The 18,127-nt window shown below is 49.1% G+C and overlaps 1 protein-coding gene across 1 annotated transcript in view; it reads left to right on the forward strand.

Annotated features, from left to right (window-relative positions):
* Positions 1–18,127, forward strand: part of SPTAN1 (spectrin alpha, non-erythrocytic 1) — a 60,642-nt gene that overhangs the window by 16,460 nt on the left and 26,055 nt on the right. Inside the window, exons 6-26 of the mRNA XM_054727433.1 lie at positions 916–1,049; positions 1,201–1,345; positions 1,424–1,578; positions 2,222–2,357; positions 2,778–2,879; positions 3,770–3,907; positions 4,710–4,820; positions 5,392–5,469; positions 5,605–5,760; positions 5,990–6,194; positions 6,908–7,089; positions 7,432–7,675; positions 7,850–7,972; positions 8,598–8,815; positions 9,597–9,689; positions 10,021–10,155; positions 11,339–11,487; positions 13,623–13,821; positions 14,934–15,038; positions 15,500–15,523; positions 16,257–16,292. Of these exons, the coding sequence (XP_054583408.1) occupies positions 916–1,049; positions 1,201–1,345; positions 1,424–1,578; positions 2,222–2,357; positions 2,778–2,879; positions 3,770–3,907; positions 4,710–4,820; positions 5,392–5,469; positions 5,605–5,760; positions 5,990–6,194; positions 6,908–7,089; positions 7,432–7,675; positions 7,850–7,972; positions 8,598–8,815; positions 9,597–9,689; positions 10,021–10,155; positions 11,339–11,487; positions 13,623–13,821; positions 14,934–15,038; positions 15,500–15,523; positions 16,257–16,292 (2,868 nt within the window). The remainder of the gene's footprint in view (positions 1–915; positions 1,050–1,200; positions 1,346–1,423; positions 1,579–2,221; positions 2,358–2,777; positions 2,880–3,769; positions 3,908–4,709; positions 4,821–5,391; positions 5,470–5,604; positions 5,761–5,989; positions 6,195–6,907; positions 7,090–7,431; positions 7,676–7,849; positions 7,973–8,597; positions 8,816–9,596; positions 9,690–10,020; positions 10,156–11,338; positions 11,488–13,622; positions 13,822–14,933; positions 15,039–15,499; positions 15,524–16,256; positions 16,293–18,127) is intronic.

Consider the following 18,127-nt stretch of genomic DNA (forward strand, 5'->3'; position numbering starts at 1 on the left):
CCGCCGGCGCGTGGTTGCTTTCCCTGGGCTCTCCTGGGAGCCTGGGGACCTGTAACGAACAGGCGTCCCCCTGGTAGCTGTGGCACCGTTAGGGGGCGTGGCGGCCTTCCCCGGTGCCTGCGTGCGCAGTCCTGTAAGCAGCGTCCGCATCTCATCTTTCACTGCAGGGGTCAGAGGGCTCCAGTGACATCAGGTAGTAGGAGCTAGGCCATTTCTGCTTTTAGGAGATTTGATTTTGGGGGTACACATTTTAAATGTATGCATCTGTCAGGCCTGGCACCTAATCCCTTTCTAGTTAGTGATGAAGTGAAAGAAGAGCCGGCATTCCTCAGACATACTCACCCTTCCAGGGACAGATGTGCTATCCCCGAACCCTGGGCCCGCCCACAGCCGTGCTCAGAGGAGCAGTCAGGCCAAGCCCCAGAATCTCACAAATGGACCCCAGAACCCTGAAGTGCTCCACCTTATTATTGACATGTTACGTTTATTAAAACAAAAAGGTTGTGGGTGGGAGAGGATACTTTCAGAGAAACACCTCGTCTGAAGTCGGGGACAAAGCCGGAAACCATGCTGAGGGGCAGACGCTGATCAGCCTCCTGCACGTTTGCACATTTGACCAGGTGGGCGGAGACGGTGTGGGTGAGGGTTTCCCCTAAGCTGGAGCGCAGTGGTGGTTCACATCCAGGCTCTGGTGCTGAGGACTAACCGCTTCATAGACACAGCACCCTCCAAGGCAGAGAGCTGCTCCCCTCCTAGACGAGGAATGAGCTTTGCTTCATTCCACCCAGAAAACCAGAATGTCTTCCGAAGGATGGAGGTTGGCTGAAGCAGATCCCTCAGGGAGCCGCCCCGGGGACTAGTTGGGGTGCCAGAGGCAGTGGGCCACGGAGCTTCCTTGTTCTCTTCCTTGTTCAGGAGCAGCACCCGGAGGAGGAGCTGATCAAGACTAAGCAAGACGAGGTGAACGCAGCCTGGCAGCGGCTGAAGGGGCTGGCTCTTCAGAGACAGGGGAAGCTGTTTGGGGCAGCTGAGGTTCAGCGCTTTAACAGGTACCACGCCAGAGGGGGCTTCAGGGGACAGGCCTCTACTCGAAGGGGTCATGTGCCATGAGAGGTCGGAGTGACTGGGTCTTGGCCCAGTTTCGCGTTCCCGGTTCCTTACAGCCCTGCGTCAGGATTAACGGGGCCCTTTGTTCCACAGGGATGTGGATGAGACTATCAGCTGGATTAAGGAAAAGGAACAGTTAATGGCCTCCGATGATTTCGGCCGAGACCTGGCCAGTGTTCAGGCTCTGCTTCGGAAGCATGAGGGTTTGGAGAGAGATCTGGCTGCTTTGGAGGATAAGGTGGGCTTTTAAAGCAGCTGATTCTATTAATGAGTCACCATGGGTCAGGAGAGCGGTTCTGACACAGTGTGTTTCTAGGTCAAAGCCCTGTGTGCCGAGGCTGACCGCCTGCAGCAGACCCACCCGCTGAGCGCCACTCAGATTCAAGTGAAGCGAGAAGAGCTGATCACAAACTGGGAGCAGATCCGCACTCTGGCGGCGGAGAGACACGCGCGGCTCAACGACTCGTACAGGTAGAAATACCTCTCAGTGCTCAGCATCCCGAACCGTGGGACTTCAGAAGAAAGGAAGAGAGGAAGGCAGGGTTAAGGGGCAGTTCACGCTGAGAGAGCTGGATGCCCTGTGTTTCCTCTACTAAGAAAGTGCAGGTCACCTTTTTCTACCTGCATCGTATTTGTTTGGAGACTGACCGCTTTATCCGGGTGTACGAGTGTACACATACCGTAGTACTTAACTTCAGAAATATCTTTTCCATCCTGTGTCACTGGTGATAACCAGTAGTCTTTAGCAGTGTGAGCACCACATGAAATACCCTGTTAAAATTGAGTAAATAAAAAAATAATAAAAAAATGAGTAAATCAAGGGTTGGAAACGGAAGGACTGCTTCTGACTTACCAAACAGGGGTTGAACTTGGGAAAGACAAGGAAATTGAAATTAATAGACAAGACTGGGGAATCTAGTGGTGGGCGGAGCCTAAGTTTCAGAGGACTGACTTTAGCCTTGTCTTGTTTTCCTTTGGATTGGAAGAATCCATGTTTCCCGGGACGAGGATTTGTATGGTGTGTTAGACTTTTGAGAGCATAGAACTCGAAACTGTGTTTTCCATCCTGGAGCTCCGCTGGGCACATCTCATGACTTACCTTGGTTTTCCCTAGGCTGCAGCGCTTCCTGGCTGACTTCCGGGACCTCACCAGCTGGGTGACTGAGATGAAAGCCCTCATTAATGCAGATGAACTTGCTAACGACGTGGCCGGGGCCGAAGCCCTTCTGGACAGGCATCAGGAGCACAAGGTACCGGCTCAGGGTTTTCCCGAAGTAAAGAAATGAGCATATACTGCATTGGTGTAGCACTGGGAGTCATTGCAGTTGGAACTTTGTTCATGGCAGCGCCCCACCAGGTACCAAAGTCATGGTTAAAAAATGCGTTTGGCATAGGAAGACAAATAGACCAGTGGATCAGAAGACAGAGAGCTCAGGCTCTGCGCATGTGTGGAAACTGACAGAGGCGGCCTGAAAGCCAGCGGGAAAAGGACTTCTTAATAAGTGGGCGCTCCGGTTTGACGGCCCAGGCTGGTGTTAGGAAACCTGGCCTTATCTCCCATCCTCTTCACTCTAGATGTGATATTCTGATTTGTAAGGATTATTTGAAATTCAGCAACTTGTTTTTCTTTTATAAGATCTTGGCACAAATTGTGCTTTTGTCCTCTGTAGGGTGAAATTGATGCTCATGAAGACAGCTTTAAATCTGCAGATGAATCTGGACAGGCCCTGCTTGCTGCTGGTCATTACGCCTCTGATGAAGTGAGGGAGAAGGTAAGAGAGCAGAAAAGGCTCCTGAAAGTCTCTGAAAGCTGTTACCCATCCTTAAGTATCCAGACCTGGCATTCACCGTGGGGCGTAAGCAAACTGACAGGGATTCACCTGGAAGTTAAGGAGCAGCTTCTTTATTGAAAAAGATGTACGTACAGCAGCGTGAATGAACAGAGAGAGTTTCATTTATTTGGGACGTAATGTGACATATTTCCTACTTAAAGGAGACTTTGTAGAAACTTGAGTCTGCATTAGTAGCTAGAGCCAAGGGGGAACACGCTTTTATCAAATCAATGGGTCTATTTAATTCAAAGTGTCTGAGTATAGAGTTGTCTGAGGAACAAATACACTTTATTGTCATTTACTTTGGAGCCTAAAAACTATGCCTAGGGCATTCATGATTTATTTAACATATTTTATGGAGTCCCTACTCAGACATTTCTCAACTGAGAGTTTCTACTCCATTTTATACTGCCTCACTTTAATTTTTTTTTGGAATTTTTAAAAGCGTTTGAGTCAAACTGATAACATATGCCAGGGAGCAAGATCTCAAATGCTCCTCCTGCCTCCCTTTTAGATAGATGCCCTTTTTCTTCTGCCTGGAAGTTTCCATAGCATTTTCACTGAAAATCGTTTGTGATAATGTGGCAGTAAATTAATTGTAGACTAATTAGAACAGGACCATCCCTCTTAGGTTCAGCATAACATACAAGGGGTTCATGTGATTTATTGTGACTTGCCTGGCACAGTGGATGTGATTCTCCTCTTCTGTTTGAATGGAGGGCGTCAGGACTGACTTGTCTCCCCATCCCTGTCCTTGTCCTGTCCCCCCCACCCATTCTCTCCTCCATCCCTCCCACCTCCCCTCATCCCCCGTGTGCTCTTCCTTCCAGCTGGCCATTCTCTCTGAGGAGCGAGCGGCCCTGCTGGAGCTGTGGGAGCTGCGCAGGCAGCAGTACGAGCAGTGCATGGACCTGCAGCTCTTCTACCGCGACACCGAGCAGGTGGACAACTGGATGAGCAAGCAAGAGGTAACATGTTCGCAGAGGAGAGCTGGCCACCGCAGTGAGCAGGAAGTCTTTGTTACTGTTTGTCTACTTCTCAGATAGTTAGCCTTTTCTTTTTAATGGTTAAAGTGTTAATAGTATATTGTCATTACAGATTACTGTGGCCGGGACCTGTGCTAAATGCTTTCTGTGGATGATTGTGTTATTTTATTTTATTTTTTTTAATAATATATTTTATTGATTTTTCACAGAGAGGAAGAGAGAGGGATAGAGAGTTAGAAACATCGATGACAGAGAAACATCGATCAGCTGCCTCCTGCACAACCCCCACTGGGGATGTGCCCGCAACCAAGGCACATGCCCTTGACCGGAATCGAACCTGGGACCTTTCAGTCCGCAGGCTGACGCTCTATCCACTGAGCCAAACCGGTTTCGGCTGATTGTGTTATTTTTTTCCTCATCCCTGCCCCTCAGACCATTAGCCTGATTCTGTAGGAAGTCACTACCATTTCAGTTAGAAAGTATTGAAGGGGGGCACTGAGCCAGCTTCTGTCACCTCGGGCCCTCAGAAAGGCCCTAGTTTTATCTATTAGAAGCAAGAAAAGCTTTTTTTTTTTTAAATAAGTGTTCATAGAATGTGGGACAAGGATTTCATGCTGTCGTTGGATCAGTCTGGAAGGGCTCTGGGCTTTCCGGAACAGATCCCAGAAGCTTACTAGCCAGGAATTGCTTTCCTTCCTTGTGTATTTTGGCCAGAGTATCCTTGCTCTCCAGCCTTAAGACGGAAGGAACGGGCGCTGTTCTGAACACCTTTTTGCTGTTGCAGGCTTTCCTGCTGAACGAGGACTTGGGGGACTCCTTGGACAGCGTGGAAGCGCTTCTCAAGAAGCATGAGGACTTTGAGAAATCCCTCAGTGCCCAGGAGGAAAAGATCACAGTAAGACCCCTTCTTGTCCTCGGTGCCTTCAACCGGCCCTTGGAATAAGCCTGAAGGCTCCTGTTTGTCTGAAAGGCTCTGAACAGGTGGATGAGGATGTGGGTGCTGAAAATCTCAGGGCGATGATGACACACCATCAGAGGGAGCCAGCACGACTTGATCGAATGAAAGCATTTTCCTGACATAAGCCTCCAGGTTGAGATTTACCTTTTACCAAAAGAGTTAAGAATTAATACAAGGGGGAAAAGCAGGTCAGACTGTCTTTACCATTAGCAGCTGATTTTAGAAGTAGGAATTGGAAGGCTGTTAACTTGTATCTGACGCAGGTCAGATCACGCTGCAGCTGAATCTCCAACCTTGCAGGGAGCCAGCATTGCATTGTTACATCTGAGTAGTAACGTCAGGCACCAGCTCAGAAGTTCAGGGATGAATGTTGTCTGAAAACCTTGGCCTGTGGGAAGGTTTACTTGTGGGAAGTGTTCTGTGACCTGTTCAGTGGTAACTTTTCTCTGGAGGCCAAGCTACAGAATAGTCCCTTTACCAGTGAAGAACTCTTCTCCTTCCTTCCCAGGCACTAGATGAATTTGCAACCAAGCTAATTCAGAACAACCACTACGCCATGGAGGACGTGGCTACTCGCCGAGATGCTGTAAGTTCCTGGGTTCTTGATGCGCCACCCTTTCCCTGCACGGATGTCCCTCTTAAGACAGATGGGTGTAGCCTCTCGGGCTGGGTGTCTCTGGGGCGGTAAGAACTGGAGGCTCATGAGATCCTTGTCTTCCAGCTGTTGAGCCGCCGCAATGCCCTTCATGAGAGAGCCATGTATCGCCGGGCCCAGCTGGCCGATTCCTTCCACTTGCAGCAGTTTTTCCGGGATTCCGATGAGCTCAAGAGCTGGGTCAACGAGAAGATGAAAACTGCCACAGATGAAGCTTATAAAGTAATGTACTGTTAGCATTGCCATGTGGCACTTGGTTTGTGAGCTGAATTGAACAGAGATTTACAAATAAATTGTAGTTAAAAGAAATAGGGAATTCTAAAACCAGCCCACACTATTTAATGTAAGCTGACTGTTTTATACATCCTCTCTTGTAGAGATGAGTAAGAAGTTAATGCAAGGTAATATACTCAAGTTCAAGATAGAACCTGCTTCTTTCTTTCATTGGCAGGACCCATCCAACCTACAAGGAAAAGTCCAGAAGCATCAGGCTTTTGAGGCTGAGCTCTCAGCAAACCAGAGCCGCATTGATGCCCTGGAGAAAGCAGGGCAGAAACTGATTGACGTCAACCACTATGCCAAGGAGGAAGTGGCGGCTCGAATGAATGAGGTCATCAGTTTGTGGAAGAAACTGCTGGAGGCCACTGAACTGAAAGGTACAGGACTCACTAGATTGTGGTCGGAATGTCTGGGGAGTTGATTATTCCTTCCTAGTTAAGAGTCTTAGGGACATAACCACCTGGGAAGGTGAGGCGGATGGCCCTGGGCGTTCGGGCTCTTTCCCGGTAGGAGTGACTGCCTTGGACTCTTGATGCCTGGCTCATTTGGTAAGTGTGGTTAAGCATGCTGGTTGGTGGGGAGCCTGAGTGAGAAGGGGATGATTGGCCAACCGGCCATGACTGAATTGGGCCTCATCACTAAAGATCAGAGTTCACCTGTGAGCCAAAGACAATAATTTTCAATCCTAATAATGCTCAAGGGCTCTGTCTCCTGAGGATTACAGTGCTTTTAAGCAGCTTCCCAGTCAGCACGTAGAGGTGGAGCAGAGTTGCATTTGTTTGCTTTGCCTTTGTGACTGCCGTCCCGGTCAGGTCTCTCACTAAGGTGCCATTGTCGTGAGCAATACAGGGGTGGGCAACAGTAGGTTATATTACCAGCCATCATTACCCAAAAGATACATTACAAGTAAGAATATGAAATACAATAACAGTAGTGATAATGATAACAAGGACTAGAAATAAATAATACAGTTATTAATAGTTCATAACACCAGAATAAACTTTCCCATACTCACAACTGTAAGCCTGCTTTGACCCACCCCTGTGTTGCTGGAAGGGTAATTAGAAAGTCCACTTGCCTCTTTGACTAGGAATAAAGCTCCGCGAGGCCAACCAGCAGCAGCAGTTTAACCGCAACGTTGAGGACATTGAACTGTGGCTGTATGAAGTGGAAGGTCACTTGGCTTCCGACGATTATGGCAAAGACCTTACGAATGTGCAGAACCTGCAGAAGAAGCACGCCCTGCTGGAGGCTGATGTGGCCGCCCACCAGGTAGAGTGCGGGCGCTGCTGGGCCAGTGGACACAGGATCGGTAGGCTGAAGGATGCAGTAATTCAGGACCAGGCTGGTTTAGGGAGGGATGAAATGTATTGGTTTTCTTACCTAGCCCCCCACATGCTGCAGGTGCTCTGCTCCAGTTCAGCCATGTCCCTCAGCTTTCTGGGAGCCCAATACGAGGGAAACAGGTGGCAGGAGGAACGCGCTCGGGTGGGAAAGGAAATGCGTTCACTTTTCTTTGTATCGTCCAAACCACACCGAAGTGATAAAGCCAGCCTGGAATAAAGTTGCCCAGCTCTGGTCCAGGCTTTCCAGACTTCCTTTTGCCATTCCCAGGATCGGATTGATGGCATCACCATTCAGGCCCGCCAGTTCCAGGACGCTGGCCATTTTGATGCTGAGAACATCAAGAAGAAGCAGGAAGCCCTCGTGGCCCGCTATGAGGCGCTCAGGGAACCCATGATCGCCCGGAAGCAGAAGCTGGCAGACTCCCTGCGTTTGCAGCAGCTCTTCCGTGACGTGGAGGATGAGGAGACGTGGATTCGAGAGAAAGAGCCCATTGCTGCGTCCACCAACAGAGGTCAGTCTGCCTCCATCGGAGAGGAGTCAAGCTGAGAAAGGGCTCTCCCCTTATGGCCCAAAGGGGACGGTGGTCAAAATGAGCAAGGACAAGTTAAAGTACAGTGGAACCAGTTAGTGCTGACTTTTCTTTTGATGGCTTGCATGACGGGAGGGTGATTTCTTCTGCTTTTAGGCAAAGATTTGATTGGAGTCCAGAATCTGCTAAAGAAACACCAAGCCCTGCAAGCAGAAATTGCTGGACATGAACCCCGCATCAAAGCGGTTACACAGAAGGGGAATGCCATGGTGGAGGAAGGTGAGTGGTTGTCATACAGGGAAGCAGCTTTGCTTTTGTTCTCTTTAAAAAATAAAAAATAAAATTATTGATTTCAGAGAGGAAGGGAGAGGGAGAGATAGAAACATCAACGATGAGAGATCCCCCTACTGGGGATTAAGCCCACAATCCAGGCCTGTGCCCTTGACTGGAATCGAACCTGAGACCCTTCAGTCCACAGGTCAACGCTCTATCCACTGAGCCAGACCAGCCAGGGCCTGCTTTTGTTCCTCTTATCCTCCCTCTCTGATGGTTCAGTGCATGGGTTTGAGTCAGACTGGGCTGTGGGGCTGAAGACTGTCTCCATCCTTTTCTAACTATTTGACCTTGACTAGACCTTAACCTTCCTGAGCTGGAGTCTCAGTGACTCAACTATGGGAGTGCTGTTATTTTAAATTATTTATGAAGAGGCAAAAATGAGCAAACCTGTTAAAGCGTTGGAAACCTGGGCTGCTCATGAATTTGGAAATACGAAGAGGCCTGGCTCACCAATATGTAGTGACAGAAGGGAACACACAGGCCTTTTTTTGTCCTGCAGCAAGCATGGACAAGTGCTTTTCCCTGTCCTCACACCCTCCCCCTCCCCGCCCCCCCGCCTGCCTCCCAGGCCATTTTGCTGCGGAGGACGTGAAGGCCAAGCTCCATGAACTGAACCAGAAGTGGGAGTCGCTCAAATCCAAAGCTTCGCAGCGGCGGCAAGACCTGGAGGACTCGCTGCAAGCCCAGCAGTACTTTGCCGATGCCAATGAGGCCGAGTCCTGGATGCGGGAGAAGGAGCCCATTGTGGGCAGCACCGACTACGGGAAGGACGAGGACTCCGCTGAGGTGACCGGGTCGGGGAACATGGGGATCCTGCCCCAGGGCTCGGGCTGGGAGGCCAGCGGGGAAAGGGACCAAGTTGGGAAGGTGCAGCGTCATGATTGATTGTGTTTCTAAGGCATCTTAGGGTCTCTACTTTTTATGATGGAAATGCGGTCCTACCGAAAAGAAAGGGGGGACCACCTGTCACCTTCCTTCATTGTTCACACTTTGCTGTTCTCGTGTCCTGTCGTCCCCCACCATATGCATACATACATTAACACAGTGTTTTGCTGGGCCTCTGTTTTTTGACTGGAACTCTTACATTTTATTCATAAAAGTCTAGGTATAGTTCCTGTAGCTGTTTTCTTGCCACTCATCACAAAAAACCAGAATGTGTCGAATATTGACATGAACTGTATTTGGGGAAAAGCTTAGAAAATGGTGGTGAAGAAAGCACTGGCTGTGGCCGGGGGCGGAATGCCCTCCAGGAGGGCGTGTCCCCAGCCAGCTGTCTGATTGGCAGTTTATTTCCTAAGATGGTGAGGGGTTCAGTCGATACTGTTCTTTATGTCTCCTTATGCATTTCAGATATTGCATAAATATGTAAAGGCAGAGTGAAAAAATACTGTTAAGTCACAGTTAATATTTCCTCCAAATTAAATGTTTATTAAAAAGGGAGAGAAAGCGTAGAGCAGGAAGCGACCCAGTCATCTATCACTAAACGAGACTTCGGCGGGGTGGCTCGTTGTGGGGTGTGTTGGAGGAGTCTCTGGCGCCTTCCACAGCCGGCGTGTGTTGGTTTCAGGCTCTCCTGAAGAAGCACGAAGCTTTGATGTCGGACCTCAGCGCCTACGGCAGCAGCATTCAGGCGCTGCGGGAGCAAGCGCAGTCATGCCGGGTGAGTGTGGCTTTCCCTTCAGCAGTGACACGTGGCCGGGGAGGCCGGGGCCAGGCAGGACCCTGCGCCTGCCAGCAGGTGTTACGGTCCTGGGCAACATTCTTGTGGCCTTACTCTTAAGGCTTATGAGACAAAGGTTTGTAGACTGTTTAAAATGAGATTTTTAAAGACACCAGAGAGCTAAAGTTCCTGAATCGGATTTTATTGGTAGCATCCTAGAATGCTCATAAGTGTGTGTTTGGTGAATTTGGTACAGCTGTTAGTTGAACTCTGTCATGTGCTTCCATAACACGTCATAAACACCCTTGATCTAACTGTGTTTGCTTTTTAGCAACAAGTGGCCCCCATGGACGATGAGACTGGGAAGGAGCTGGTGTTGGCGCTCTATGACTATCAGGAGAAGAGTCCTCGCGAGGTCACCATGAAGAAAGGAGACATCCTCACCCTGCTCAACAGCACCAACAAGGCAAGCAGACGGGCTGCATGTGGTTTCCAGCAGCAGCACCGGTTTGGCTCAGGTTGGGTGTCTGTGGGTCATTGTGTCTTTGTAAAATGAGGCTGGTTTAGAATTGGGAGTTTCCTAGTCAGTCTTCTGCTTAATATAGGTTTCTCTTACCTGTGTTGTGCACCATCAGGAAGGTAATCAGTCTGTCGTCTTGAATACCCACAGGTAGTACAGGGACTCACGCTCAGTGATAGCTGAGTCTCACAGCTGCACACTCCAGACTCTTTGGAGCCATAGTCTGCTGTGTACAACTGCAAGTCTATACCTTGTACCTGTTGGTTCTTAATCTCAGCTGTGCGGCTGTAGTGGATAGTTGCAGACAGCCGTCACCCCTTAGGCTCTGTCTTCTCAAAGCTCCATGCTGCCTGGCTCCGAGGCCTTTCTTCCTGGACATTCTATTTGACAGTGGCTTGAAGTGAGGTGCATGATACTCCACATGTTATCTGACGCTCTCAAAGGCTGTCACCTCTCATCTTGGTCAATCTGGACAAACGTCCCCAGCTGTTGCTAAGAATCTCCTTATTCCCACACCCCCAGTTTACCCTAGTCACGAATTTGAGAAAACCCCGGATTCTTATCTTTCTGTTGACGCTAATTTAAACCTAAACCAACACCTTGGTCCTACCCTGGTTTCCTCAAGAGAAGCATCATCCAGTAGGACTTTCTATGGTAGTCCAAGTTTCCTAAGCGCTGGCTCTCCAGTAGTTACTAGCCACATGTGACTCTTGAGCATTTCAAATGTGACCAGTGCAGCTGAAGTGTTTTATTTCGTGCTGATTTATTGAAATTCACAGCCATGTGTGGCGCCCGGCTGTGGAGTGGGGTCAGCACAGCTCTGGGCTCTAAGCAGAAGGAAGAAGGGCCTTCATGTCTGGTGTCATTGCTACTTCACTCGTGACCATCTCCGTGCTCGGCAGGTCACGAGGGGACCGACATTTCAGTCTTTGTGCCAAGTGACTGACACTATCACAGGATCCTCTCAATGTGATTAGAGTTCTCCTTTGTGTGTGCATGTGAGCGTGCGTGAGCGTGCATGCGTGCCCACACACACTCATGCGCACATGCACACACACGCACAGGCCTCCTTGGTTTCTCCCTTCCTCAGGGAAGGAATTTGCTGTCACTGCTCTCCCTCTTCCCTTAGGACTGGTGGAAAGTGGAAGTGAACGATCGCCAGGGTTTTGTGCCCGCCGCGTACGTGAAGAAATTGGACCCCGCCCAGTCGGCCTCCCGGGAGAACCTCCTGGAGGAGCAAGGCAGCATCGCGCTGCGGCAGGAGCAGATTGACAATCAGTAAGGACGACACAGTCGATCGCAGAGGTCCTGGTGTCACTCGGGGCCCAATCGTAGCACCCACGGGCCGAGGGTGAGGCAGCGCTGCGGCTTCCGGGCCAGTGTTCTGGTGCCCCCAAACTCGGGGACCCGCTCTCCCCGCTTACCCCCGTCACTTTTCACCCGAGAACGCTGTGCGAGCCGCAGGTCCCTGACTGACACCTTGATGTTCCGTTGTTTGTTTCTTCCCCGCATTGTGAGTTTCTGTTACTAAACAGCATTTTCTGAGCATTATGAGCTGAACCTTGTCCTCCAGTCCAGGAGCTCCTTTCTCAAATCGCATGTTCAGATGTTCTCCAGCTCGGCCCCTTAGAAAGGCTGAGAGAGCTGCTCTCTGCCGTGGCGTATGTTCTGAGAGTGGAGTTTACTTAGTGTTGGCTCTGTCCATTTCCCCAGAGCTGAGCCCCAGGTGACCTGTGTCCCTCCTTGGGGACACACCTAACTCCGCTAATGATGTTAACAGCTTTGGACATTTGGGAGTGACCCAGAAAATAGGTTTGCCCTAGAGTGTAGAATAATAGCTTTTCTGACCCTGCGGGTCCCTGAAAAGATCAGTTATTTGTACACTTACAGACGCTCTGTTACTGTTAAGACAAGCGTGGGCCTACATCAAATATGAGAGCAGAAAAGTGGACCAGATAGATGACTGAAGTTGCATATGTAGCTCTCAGTAAAACCTGATCCCCGGCCTTGCTCGGAAGTCGCTGGTGGTTCAGCACAGGAAACCTGGCCGCGTAGCATGGCCGACTTTCCAGGAAAGGGATGGTGAACTAGCCCTCTGATTGAATTGCCCTGCTTTTTCTAATTTACGTGATTTTGCTCATGGCCTGGCCTGTTTCCAAGAGCTTTTCAATGACTCCCCGATTTTCCCCACTTGGTGCATCCACCATCCCGGCACCATTTGGAGCTGCCGCTTCTCACCCCTCGGGGGAGCCCCACTAATCTGTGCATGCTTTTGCTGTGCCCCTCTGTGCAGGACACGCATAACTAAGGAGGCCGGCAGTGTATCCCTGCGTATGAAACAGGTGGAAGAACTGTGAGTAGGCGGAGCCTTGCTGAGCGCCTGTGTCCATGGCTATGCCTGCCCATCCCCGCCGCTTCTTGTGAGGGCACTTGTTCACACAGAAAGACCAGGTGGAGGGCGGGGCCGTGTCCGTGCCTCCGCTTCCGCTTGCACAGGTAGAGGTGTCGGTGACGCTGTCGGTTGATAGCCGCTTAGCTCCTTGGTGGCTTCCTTGTGCAGTTGTATGTTCAGAGTGCTGTTGGGCCCCCCCGTTGGCTTCTGTGGGGGGCCAGCAGCAGGCCTGACGGCCGGTCCTGTAGTGATCCTTGGTAGCCAGAAGGAAATGTAGTGCCTCTTGTTAGTGCTCTGGTTCTTGGTAACTCGCTGCTTTTTTATTTCATTTTGGGAAGCTTAAATCTGAGAGTGAGCCTAATTTTTGTCATCAGACATGATAGGAATTTAGCCTTTTGTATATTAGTTCCCAAGAGCTAGAATATTCTTGGGTTCATCTTAAGAAATCTTTCAACTAATCAGATGGTACAGATACTCTGTACTCGACCTGATTTTCCTTCTGAAGTTGCCAAAACTTTCTGAGAAGTAAATACATCGTCTTAGAAACGTCCTGTTGTGGAGGTGCTGACATGCTCTGAGGCTGTTAAAAGCCCATCTCCTTGGGGGCTGCTCCGAGAGTTGATTGTAAGAGAGAACAACTCTGTACATTCTACCCAGCAAACTCATCTCATCTGTCAGCTGTAGTTGCATGAACCCTGTGTCACTGTGCTGAACGCTGGGTTTCCGTCATTTGTGGTTACAATGTTGTAAGTGCAGAGTTGGCCCGGGGATGAGTGTGCCTGGCTGTTCTGGCCACCGGGGGTGAACAGAACATGGATGCTCATCCCGGAGGCTGTCGGGGTTCTTGGGCTCTTCATCTGCGTTCTGACCCTTCATCATCAGGGCAGCCTCATTCCAAACGCATAGCCTTGGATCCGCATCTCGGAGACGCCTGGTGGTTTCCTTGATGTTAGGAACGTAGCCTCTGTGAGACGCTAACTGCCTTCCTTGCCCCTCTTGTCACCCTCTTGAATGACATCAGATACCGTTCTCTGCTGGAACTGGGTGAGAAGCGCAAAGGCATGTTGGAGAAGAGTTGCAAGAAGTTCATGTTGTTCCGGGAAGCGAACGAACTGCAGCAGTGGATCAATGAGAAGGAAGCGGCCCTGACCAGCGAGGAGGTGGCCGCAGACTTGGAGCAGGTTGAGGTGCTGCAGAAGAAGTTCGACGACTTCCAGAAGGTATGGGAGTCTTGCCGATGGGCCAGAAATTGTTTAAAGGCTTGGTGCTCTTGGTTTTTTTACTGCAGATTATTAGAATGAAAATAACATAAATTATGTCTTACCATCTGTGTAGCTGTTTTTAAATGCCTTTAACCCAAACTTTTCTTGGATCTGTTTAATTCCAAGGAAATACAATGCAGTTTTCTCTACATGTTGGTTTAGGGCTTTTCTAAACCTAAAATATAAAAAATATAGCCGAAACCGGTTTGGCTCAGTGGATAGAACGTCGGCCTGCAGACTCAAGGGTCTCAGGTTCGATTCCGGTCAAGGGCGTGTGCCTTGGTTGCGGGCACATCCCCAGTGGGGGGTGTGCAGGAGGCGGCTGATCGATGTCTCTCTCTCATCGATATTTCTGGCTCTATCCCTCTCTCTTCCTCTCTGAGAAATCAATAAAATATATTAAAAAATAGTAATAATAAAATAAAAAATAAAATAAAATGTGTAGAAGTGGGGGTTTTTGTTTTGTTTTTATTGATTTCAGAGAGGAAGGGGTGGGGGAGAGAGAGAAACATTAATGATGAGAGAGAATCATTGATTGGCTGCCTCCTGCACACCCTCTACTAGGGATCGAGCCCACAGCCCGGGTATGTGCCCTTGACTGGAATCGAACCCGGGACCCTTCAGTCCACAGGCCGACACTCTATCCACTGAGCCAAACCAGCTAGGGCTGTTTTTTAATTGGGGTAAACTTCACATAAGTAAACTGTCTTACTTACTTTTATTTACTTTTTTATTTTTTAAAATCTTTATCGTTGAAAGTATTACAAATGTCTCCCTTTTCCCCCCTCATTGACCTCTTCTAGCCCGCCCAGGCCATCAACCATTTTAAAGGGTACAATTTAGAAGCACTTGGTACATTCACAGTGTTGTACCACCATCACCTCTATCTAGTGCCAAAACATTTGTGTCACTTCAGAAGGAAACCATGTACCCATTACGTAGTTACTCCCCATCACCTCCCTGTCCGTGGCAACCCACAGATCTGCTTTTTGTCTTTGGATTTACATATTCTGGACATCTTATATAAATGGTTCTCATGGGTCTTGGTTATTATGGCTTTTGCTTTAAAGGATCTGAAGGCCAACGAGTCACGACTGAAGGACATCAACAAGGTGGCTGAAGACCTGGAGTCTGAAGGTCTGATGGCCGAGGAGGTGCAGGCCGTGCAGCAGCAGGTGGGTGTGTGGATCCTGCCCCGAGGGAGGCTCCATGGACATAAGGAAGCAACTCAGTTCTTCCCCCAGTTTCCATAGCCCAACAAGCAGTGCTTACAGAGTGTGGCCAGGGTGCAGGTCAGGGCCCTGTGTGACCCGAACCGTTTTGTTTCACTTCGTGGCCAGTATCTGTTACCTCCACTCCATGGGGAAACGCACCGTCCTCTCCTTATGCCCATTAAATGTTGTGAGAGTTGTTCAAAGTTTTATGACCCTTAACTAATAATAAGCTCCTACATTCCTTAATTAAAGGGCTTGACATATAAACACTTGACCTCTAGTAAACTTGAAGAAGTTCTGGCCAGTTGCGCTGGTTTTGTGGGTTTTTTAATTCTCTCCTGCGTCTCCAGGTTTGAGAGGAGTGGGTGTTGCTGAGAGCTGTGTGTTTCCTCTGATAACACTGGTTTCCCTTTGCCTTGTAGGAGATGTACGGCATGATGCCCAGGGTAAGTCCCAGGTGCTCCGTGTGCAAGTTGGGCATGAGAAGGAATAGACCTGGGGAAGAATATAAAGTCAAAAGCCTCGTAAAGATTTCTGCTTCTGACCCTCCAAAATGCCTTTTGTGTGTGAAAATCTGGAAAAGAAATAGCGGGCATTGGTCTCCCCTTGACATTCTCCAAAAGACCAAAAATGTTTTTATCTCTTTAGCTTTCTAAAAACGTTAAGTAATTTTACGCATATTACTCCCTTTTCGTAAAAAAAAAAAAGTATGTTTTTATTAATTTATATTTTTAGAGGGAGGAGGTGGGGGAGAGAGGGAAACATCAATCTGTTGCCTTTCATACATGCCCCAACTGGAGATCAATCACGAAACGGGTGTGTGCCCTGACCAGGAATCGAACCGGCAGTCGTTCGGTGCAAGGACAGCATTCCAACCAGCTGAGCCACACTGTCCAGGGATTACTGTCCCTTTAAAAAAAATCATATGAAAGAAAAGTTTTCAGATTAAATTTCCGCATTTCTTCTGCTGCAGTAAAAAACTAGAAGTTTTCTCTTCCATTTGTTTGCTTCCTTTTCCTCAAGTAGCTTGTGGTTTGCTACCAGCTCATGATCAGCTCTAAGTCACCGAGGAAATGCTGTTTGGGTTCATTTTCTGTGGCCTCCCCACCATGAGAAAGCAAGTAGGGTGTTTTGTGTCAGTTATGTGGCTGCCTAAACTCTTCCTTCTTCTTTAAACAGGATGATGCTGATTCCAAGACAGCCTCCCCCTGGAAGGTAAGAACTCCTTGGCAAATAATCGTTTCCAAAGGTTTTGTGGGAACAAAAATGTTTGATGTACTTTTCTGGCGTGCCTGTTTCTGAGTATTCAGGCTTGTCTTGAGCTTTTAGTTATTTCTGGACTCTTTGGACTGGTTTCCTTCTGATTCTGGCATTACTTTCTTTGAATATGTTTTCTCTTGCGATGTGATACTTAATAGACATTTGTAATGTTCCCATGCAAGTGCTCAGGATGAGTTCAGTTAGATTGTATTGATTACCCGTGGCGCTGCCAGAATGTACTTTGCAGAGGTGTACCCCGTACTTAGGCATGCTCCCACGGGTAGGATTGCAGTCCAAGAGGGCGTGACAGGAACCAGAAAGACCGAGGATGAAGAGGAGAGGAAGCGCATTCATCCTCTGCCTGCCCGCCGTCTCCTCCCGTGTCCTGAGGGGAGATGGAAAGGGACATGATTCCCGACAGGTCCGGTGGCGCTTGCCCGGGAGTGCAGGGCGGAGCTTGGTTAAGTGAGTGTTTGCAGCAGTGATTATGGAACCAGTGGCCTAGGTCCTAGACCGGAGCGTCTTTGCTGACCCAGCTCAGCAGCGATTCGGCACTTGGCTTATAGGCTGGCTTAGGTAGAGCGGGTTTCCACGTGATGAAAGTGTGCCTTTCAGTGACGAAGGTGTGGAAGCCTCAAAACTAAAGGCTTGCCGAAACCGGTTTGGCTCAGTGGATAGAGCGTCGGCCTGCGGACTGAAAGGTCCCAGGTTCGATTCCGGTCAAGGGCATGTGCATTGGTTGCGGGCACATCCCCGGTAGGGGGTGTGCAGGAGGCAGCTGGTCGATGTTTCTCTCTCATCGATGTTTCTAGCTCTCTATCCCTCTCCCTTCCTCTCTGTAAAAAGTCAATAAAATATGTTTTAAAAAAACAAAAAAACAAGGCTTCCCACCACCAGCCCTCGGTGGGTGCCTCTCCCCCGTCGCCTTGCCGGAGGGCTCGGTGAAGGGTGTGTTTCTCGGCCTTCCACCCTCTGGGCTCTGACTGTCCCACTCATTAATAGGTTCCAAACTGGGTGGGAGGCATTTTTCCTTTAATTCCACTTTCTCCCCTTTTTCAATCTTAATACAATTTTTTAAAAATATGTTTTTATTTTGGAGAGAGAGGAAGGGAGAGATAGAAACGTGGATGAGAGAGAAACATGGGTTGGCTGCCTCCTACAGGCCCCCTACTGGGGATCCAGCCCGAAACCCTGGCATTTGCCCTGACCAGACATCAAACCGGCGACCTCTTTGTGCATGGGTCGATGCTCAACCACTGATCACACTGGCCGGGCCAGTCTTAATTCTTACAGAGCAAAGTTTGATCAGTGATGACATGAGTGGGCAACGACCTTATCAGTCTGACCTCCTGGCAGAGTTTTTCTGCTGACAAGTATTCTTTCACAAATGTATTTCAGATGGCTTTATGGATAGCAAAGCTCTTATTTCTGAAAGGGCTGGAGACAGTGGTGTCTGCCTTCTGAATCCTATGCACACCCACACTGGTTTAAATTGTCACCTGAGCCGTCATAGGGGCATTTGAGATCCTGAGTCCCTGCATCCAAGCTTGTCCTTACCCCACGGCCCCTCCCCCCGTCATACCTCCTGTAAGATTATGGGCATCACAGTGCATGCCAAGCAGTTTCTTTCAGATAAAACCAGGGATCTCTTTCTGAGGTCCCCAGAGAAATAGCGTTTTTAAGAAGTAGTTACGTTGACCGAAAGAAAGCTAATTCATTGGCTTACTTTTCCATCTGGTGAGGGCTGTTGCCCTTAAGTCAAAGGGACACTTAAAAAGAACTGCAACCCA

The sequence above is a fragment of the Eptesicus fuscus genome, chromosome 15 (assembly GCF_027574615.1).
Source record: "Eptesicus fuscus isolate TK198812 chromosome 15, DD_ASM_mEF_20220401, whole genome shotgun sequence".
NCBI lineage: Eukaryota > Metazoa > Chordata > Mammalia > Chiroptera > Vespertilionidae > Eptesicus > Eptesicus fuscus.